General features: G+C 37.0%; 1 protein-coding gene across 1 annotated transcript in view; it reads right to left on the reverse strand.

The window, feature by feature from the left end:
* Positions 1 to 2,479: 2,479 nt before the first annotated feature.
* The window catches only part of LOC138147572 (aldehyde oxidase-like), a 96,426-nt gene continuing 91,035 nt past the window's right edge, over positions 2,480 to 7,870 (reverse strand). Inside the window, exon 36 of the mRNA XM_069070103.1 lies at positions 2,480 to 4,426. Coding sequence (XP_068926204.1) covers positions 4,376 to 4,426 — 51 coding nt within the window. The 3' untranslated portion in view covers positions 2,480 to 4,375. The remainder of the gene's footprint in view (positions 4,427 to 7,870) is intronic.

Genomic DNA, 7,870 nt, shown 5'->3' on the forward strand with positions numbered 1-7,870 from the left:
CATCTATCAGACTGGCTAACATGACAAAGCAGGAAAATGATAAATGTTGGAGAAGATGTAGGAAAATTGGAACACTAATTCATTGTTGGTGGAGTTGTGAACTGATCTAACCATTTTGGAGAGCAATTTAGAACTATGCCCAAAGAGTTATAAAAATGTGCATACCTTTTTTCACAGCAATACTTCTTTTATTAAGGCTGTAGGATCATAAAAATGGGAAAAGGACCGACATATACAACAATATTTATAGCAGCTTTTTTTGTGGTGACCATGAACTGGAAATTGAGGGGATGCCCAATGTAGTACCAAGCACCCTAGCACACTTAGGATGGTCTGCTAGTACAGGTTCTTTTCATCTGCTTTACAAAAGAAAGACAGCTTTAAAGGGGTTGACAATCCTACTTTAATTACAGAGAAAGGAGTATAGAAAATACAAGCAGAGAAATTGGCACAAAGACTAAGAGACAGGGTTCCAGCTACCTGAATATAGCAATATTGCTATACACTTTACATACATCACTGTATCAAGGGAGCACAGAAATCTGAGCAGTTGGAGGGCTCTGAACATGTGACTACTCAGAGTCTCCAACCAGGAAATCAAAATATTCTCCACATGAGCAAACACCCAAAGCAAAATGCCATGCTCCCAGAATGCATAACAAAGACTTGGCCCCAGATTAGCTCAGAGCCAGAAGAAACAAAACCTACTTGACTCAGTGCAGCTGTGAATTATCAGCATTCAGAGGAGATTAATCCTTCAGATGTTTGTAATTTAGCTCAATATGGGAAACTGAACTCCAACTACAAGAAGAAAAAAATAGCAACAAAAATCCCACCTTGCTTGTGCTCACACCCATCAAATGGGGAATGGTTGAACAAGTTGTGGTATATGAATATAATGGAATACTATTGTGCTATAAGAAATGAACAGGCAAACTTCAGAAAAACCCGGAAAGATTTATGTGAACTGATGTTTAGTGAGGTGAGAAGAACTAGGAGAACATTGTACACGCTAACAGCAACAGCGTCCGTTGACTGACTTTGATGGACTTGGCCCTTAGGACCTAAAACATTTCCAGAGACTCATGATGGAAGGTACCATTTACATCCAGAGAAAGAACTGTGGAGTCTGAATATAGAGCAAAGCAGACTATTTTCTTTTTTTGTATTGTTTTGTTTTGTTTTTTTTCTTTCTCATAGTTCCTCCCATTCATTCTAATTCTTCTATACAAGATGACTAATTTGAAAATATGTTTAATAGGAATGTCTATGTAGAGCCTATATAAGATTGCATGCCATCTCAGAGAGGGAGGAGGGGAGGGAAAAAATTTAAATTTTATGGAAATGAATGACGAAAACTAAAAATAAAAAAATATTTAAAAAACTAAACAAATAAAAAAGAAACAAAATAAATAAGGATAAAGTTCTTAGCAATAAGAGATATTTAAAAGCATATTGGATGCTGTGGCAGATAGTGTGGATCTCATATAAAAAAAACAACTTGACTTTCCTCATGTCAAAAATGGGGATAATTCTTACACTACAAATATATATATATATATACACATATGTGTATATATACATATATATCTGTGTGTATATGTTTTACTTTGTTATATATACTTTGTGTATACTTTGTTATATATACTTCAACATATACACAAAGTATATATACATTATATATACATATATGTACATATATACATATATATTAACTGTTTGGAGATAAATATATATATGTATAAACTGTTTGGAGAAAAGTACTTTGCAAATGTTAAAATGTTATATAAATGTGAGTTATGATCTAATATTTTACTAGATAAAACTAGTGATCCCCTTATCCTGTTAATAATTTGAAATAAAATCAGAAAAAGATAGATAAAGGGATTGTAGGTTCACAAAGGGATAGTAGGTTTAGTTAATAACATTTTTCAATATTTTATCAATGTTTGTTAATAATATAATGTTTATTAATGAAATACACTACCACCTACCTCTACTCTCCTTTGCCAAGATCCCTTTGTTCAACCAGCTATCACTTTTGGAGTAGAAACGGATTTTGGAGTAGTAAAATAGGATTTAGCAATATTTGTCTTTGCTAGCTTTTTAAGATTGATGTTATGGTAGAAAACTACTATATTTTTCCTTCCACAAAAGATCATTCAATGCTTCTGACATAATCAGAATATAGGGTGAGATGGAATAGTGATCTGACTTACTGTGGCATGTTTTGCATTCTTACATTCTATTCTTACATTGAGTAGGGCCTGATCCACCCTTAAAATCCAACTGTACCTTATAACATAGAGGAAGGGTCGATGACTTCACATAAGCTCATGTACAGGGAAGCTCATTTCTACACACAAAAAGTACCATCACGTAGAAGGACTTCCTAAGTCCGTCTCACTTATAAGATCAGTCCCAACATAAGGGAAGAAGAAAAATTACCAAAAGAAAAAAATGAAGCCAGACATCATCATTATTATTAGATGATATTTATTAATCATCACCACATTGACCTACTACATTTATTAATCATCACTACATAAACAATCAATATCTCTCCAAGGAGTTTACATTCTGAAACAAACCTATCTGAATCCACCTATTAGAAGGGCTGTTACATGGCTAAAATGAGATGATGTAAAGCACTTTGCAAATCATTAAGCACTATGTAAAGATTAGTAATTATTTTAATAATAGTCTAACATATAATCTTTACCTTATATTTAATAGGCTTATGACTTTAAGTCTGAGGTGATAATGAACACCCCAAATGTTTATAAGAAACAGGCTAATCTTTGGTAGTAAATGAGTGTTTTCTGTTTAAATATGGAATGTCACATTTTTATTCTAAAAACAAAATTGAGCATTTATTATTAGCACTTTTTAAATATGTCAGAAATAAATGGAATCAAATATATTTGCTTTCCCTCAGCTCTTCAGATCTTTAGAATAAGGTAATCAAAAAGGCTCATTAGTCACCAGAGATTTATTGAATGCCAATAGGTTCAGTCAGGAATTGGACAAAGTAAAACGTAAGTATATCCTGCTTTATGAAAATTGACTGTGAAAATACACATCTTAAGCAATAAAATAAAAATAATAATAATCCTTGTGTGTGTGTGCTTGATATCAATTCTGTGGCAAAAGACAAGCTAGCCCTCACAACAATAACAATAACAAAAAACCACAACCCATATTTTTGTTTACTTAATTTATTCCATATAAAATGAACCCCATTTAGGAAAAAATGCTAAGATCTTGGGGTTTTCATAGTCCTTATTTATCTTTTGATGAAGGAAATGTTTCCACAATTGAGCAAAAACTAATGAATCATAAAATGTTAAAACTGGAAAGGACCCTAAAGTTCATCATGTTGAACACCTTCCTTTTACAAATGAAGGACACAAAGACTCAAATAAGTTAAAGCCCATTGTCAACAATCCATTGACTCTTTCAAATGGGATCTAGCCCCAAGGGAACATGTCTTAGGATAAAGTTGGCACAAATTTCTACTGAATTTCATGATTCCAACCTCAATTTTTATAGCTTCCCTTGGCTTTTGACCCACTATTCAGACTTGGATCTTGTTTTTCTGACTCGGGTATCTAACTGACTGATAGATGTCCAGTTGTTACTTACAGGTCATTTAATTGTTCGATTCCAAAATTTGGCAATATTTTAGGACTGACCTGATCCAATCTCATGGCATCATTGATTTAGACTATAAGGGATCTTAAAGGTCTTAGCCAAACTATCACCTTTATTTTACAGATAAGAAAACTGAAGCCCAGAGAAGTTAAGTGATTTGCCTAAGGTCACACAGATTGTGCAAGAACAAAACTACAAGCCTAGGTCCTTCCATTGAAATTTAGTGCTCTTTCCACTGGATCACACTGCCCTTTCCTAGGACCTCTGACTCTCAAACTGAAATTTCTACCTGTTAATTGCTCCATCAATCTCTGGAGTTTGGGGACTATTCTGGCGCTTTTCTCATCTCCAGTAGGGACCCAAGGAGACATGACAATGAATGAAAATGCTAGCCACATGAGCTCATGTGCAATTTACCCATGACATTTTTATGATCCAAGGGGAGAAAAAACATTCTAGAGAAAAAAGGCTAGAAACTGCCTTTGATTTGATCTTCACTGCCTAATAAAGAGAGCTATAAAAATCTGAGGAGGGACGGTGGCTGTTGAATGTACCTAAAAACAGAGTTAAAAGTATTTATTTACCAAACTGTTAATGGATTGTAGAAATTAATGTTTTTTTGATATTATTATAAAGCTTAAAGAAATTGGAGAGATCGATTCCTCATTACCAGCTATAATAAAAATCTCCATCACATATTCTCCCCAAGTTTGTTGTTGATTCATATGCAAATGTCCCAAGGAACATAAGATCCAGGTTCATCCTTCGGAATCTAGCGAAAAGAAGAAATTAGGATATTTGTCATCTTATTGATGATACCATTATTTTTATTTTGCTTATTATTAATGCAAATTATCTGTCATTTTCCACTACTATTTTGACTTAAATACTTGAAGGAGCTCTTGTTTCATTCATTTCATTTGCCTCCACATCCTCCCCATTGGCAGCCTGGGCACTGACTCTGGGTCCTTTGGCTTTGATAAGCGAGTTTTTGCCTTACTTTGCTGGGGTTCAGGGCTCTGTCCCGCTTCCCGGCATACTCCACAGCACGCCCCATGTGCAGACTCCCTTTCTTAGTTCCCTAGCACATAATGAGCACAAACAAACACACCGACTCCTGGTCAGCCCTCTGGAGACGAACCTTTCCAAGCTCAGCTAGTTAACCAGTGAGGAGTAGGTAGAGCTGATGCTCCTCAGAAACCACAGTCTGCTGCCAGGTCTGTCCTCAAAGGTGTTTGCAGCTCAGCAGAACTTTCCAGTGCTAACACTCTACTAGCAAAAAGCTCGAGTACTCAGAGCAACTTTCATACCATGATGAGTTGATGAGACGTTAATGGAGTCATTGTCCATCAGGGCCTCAGAAAACTGCCCAGATACCTGTTCATCAGGTATCAGAGAGTAGAAAATAAGCTCAATGCCTTTTGTATGGACTCCAAATCCCCTCTGTTCCCATAAAGCTTGATTATGGGACACCATCTAACCAGAGTACTCCTGTTCTGAACAACTGAATCATCCACTGGTAAACTACAAGAGCCCTTTACTTAAATAATAATAATTTTGCCCAAATTACAACCCCTTGGTTTGTAATTTATGACAAAGAAGTATACAAGTTACATGTTCACTTCAGAAGTCAGATATATTTCTCTTTTCTCAAGTCATGGTTTGGTCATGTCTGACCATTCATGACCCCCTTTGAGGTTTTCTTGGCAAAGATACTGGAGTGGTTTGCCATTGCCTTCTCCCCTTTATTTTACAGATGAGAAAATGGAGGTAAACAGATTTAAATGATTTATCCAGGGTCACACAACTAGTAAATGTTTGAGGCTGGATTTGAACTCAGGTCTTCCTAACTCCAGGCTCAGTGCTCTACCCATTGTGCCATCTAGCTGCCCCAAATGCCTTCTTTTCTACTCTATCTCAAGTAATTTAGTGGATAGAATACTGGACTTGGAGTCAGGAAGACCTAAGTTTAAATTCTGCCTGAAATACTTACAGAAGCAGTACTCTGCTCAAGTAACTTAATCTCTCTATAAAAGAAGAAGGCTGGTCTCTAAAGTCTTTTATATGTCTAAATCTATGCCTCTAAAAATTGCCTTTAAAACAATATACCAGGTATATAAAAGTTCTAAGATTTGAAATTTCAATGCATATTGAATAATTACATGTTCAGCTAGATGGTACAGTGAATAGAGTGCCAAGCCTGGAGTCAGAAAGATTCATCTTCATGAGTTCAAATCTAGTCTCAGACACTAGTCATGTAACTCTGGGCAAGTCACTTAACCCTGTTTACCTCAGTTTCCTTATCTGAAGAAGGTAGGAGAAGGAAGTGGCAAATCACTCCAGTATCTTTGTTAAGAAAACCCCAAGGGCAGCGAGTAAGAGCACCAGCCCCAGTGTCAGGATGACCTGGGATCAAATCCGGATTCAGACACTTAGCACCCACCCAGAAACACCTGGCTGTGTAACCTTGAGCAAGTTATTTAACCCCAATTGCTCATAAAAAAAGAAAACCCCAAGGGGCAGCTAGGTGGCACTGTGAATAGAGCACTGGCCCTGTAGTCAGAAAGACTTGAGTTCAAATCTGGCCTCAGATACTTAACACTAGCCATGTGACCTTGGACAAGTCACTTAACCCCAATTGCCCTGGCTTCCCCCCTCCAAAAAGCAAAAAAAAAATGGGGTCACAGTCAGACTCTACTGAAAAATAACTGAAAACAACAAATGATGCAGACAAATCAAGAAAGATAAGGACTGAGAAAGCACCATTCGGTTGTGCAATTACAATAGATCACTGATGACTTTGGAGAGAACAGTTTCTCTTGAACGATAAATCCAGAAGCCAAATTGCAGGGGGTGGTTAGGTGGTCCAGTGAATAGAGCACCAGCCCTGGAGTCAGGAGGACCTGAGTTCAAATCCAACCTCAGACACTTAACACTTACTAGCCATGTGACCTTGGGCATGTCACTTAACCCCAACTGCCTCCAAAAAGGAAGAAAAAAAAAAAGAAGCCAGACTGCAAGGGGTTGAGAAGTAAATGTCAGGTGAGAAAATGGAGGCAATGAATGTAAACAGCTTAGCTGTGAAAAAACAATAGATTCAAGGGGTGGTAAAAAAAAAAATCATGGAAAGGTTTTTTGGTTTTGTTTTGTTTTTTAAGGATGAAAAGATATGGAAATGTTTGTAGACAGTAAAGAAAAATGCAGTAGAAAAGAAGTTGGCTGTGAGCAAGTTACTCAAACTTCCCAGTGCCCCAAGTAACTCTTTTTGTTTTTGTTTTTGTTTTTAGGACAATTGGGGTTGAGTGACTTGCCCAAAGTCACACAGCTATTAAGTGTGTCAAGTGTCTGAGGTCATTGGACCGCCTAGCTGAGCCCCTCCCACACACACACAAGCAACTCTTAAAGAAGAGAAAAGGGATGTTTGAAGGATGGAGCTCATGGAGGAAGGAGGATTGAAGCATAGGTACAAGTAAAGAAGTAGTTTTTTGCGAGAAGAGCCATCTCACTCTACAAGACTGGAGAAGGAGAGGGAAGGATGATGTGGACATGATTTGGAATGTAGAACTGGAAAGAAAAGGGAATTTAATATGAAAGGACTCAATTTTTTTTAGCATTTGAAGAAGTACTCTGCTGAGAGGGAAGAAGCAGTAAGTGATTTGAAGTAAGAAAAGAACATTTGGAATAGTCTACTGACCTTTCTTTCCTTCTAGAAACCCTGTCCTCCTTGGGTTTTCTCTCCTGGTCTTCTTCCTACCTGCCTGGCCATTCCTCACTTTCCTTTGTTGGATCCTCATCTTTTATTCCACCCCTTTCTGTGCACATACCCCATCCTAGCTCCACTTCTCTCTACACTCTTTCAGTGATCTCATTAGCTCCCATAGGTTCAATCTTCTCTATGTACATGCCTTCCAGTTCTATATCTACAACAACTTATTAGACAGTTCTACCTGGATTTCCCATAAGTATTTCAAAATCAACACATTCAAACCAGAACTATCTTCCCAACCTCCAAGTCTTGTCCTCTTCTTTATTTTCTTATTTTTATTGAAATCACCAGCCAGTCCTTCAGGTTTACAACCTTAGGGCCATTCTCAAATCTCTCTCTCACCTTTCACATCAATTCACTTATCAAATCTTGTCAACTCTATCTCCACAACATTTTTCTCATCATCCCCTTCTCTCCACCTCTCAACTCATCACCTCTCACCTGAACTAC

This window comes from Petaurus breviceps, unplaced genomic scaffold (genome assembly GCF_028583685.1).
Source record: "Petaurus breviceps papuanus isolate PSGF00001 unplaced genomic scaffold, PetGlider_PUasm1.0 90804, whole genome shotgun sequence".
Taxonomy (NCBI): domain Eukaryota; kingdom Metazoa; phylum Chordata; class Mammalia; order Diprotodontia; family Petauridae; genus Petaurus; species Petaurus breviceps.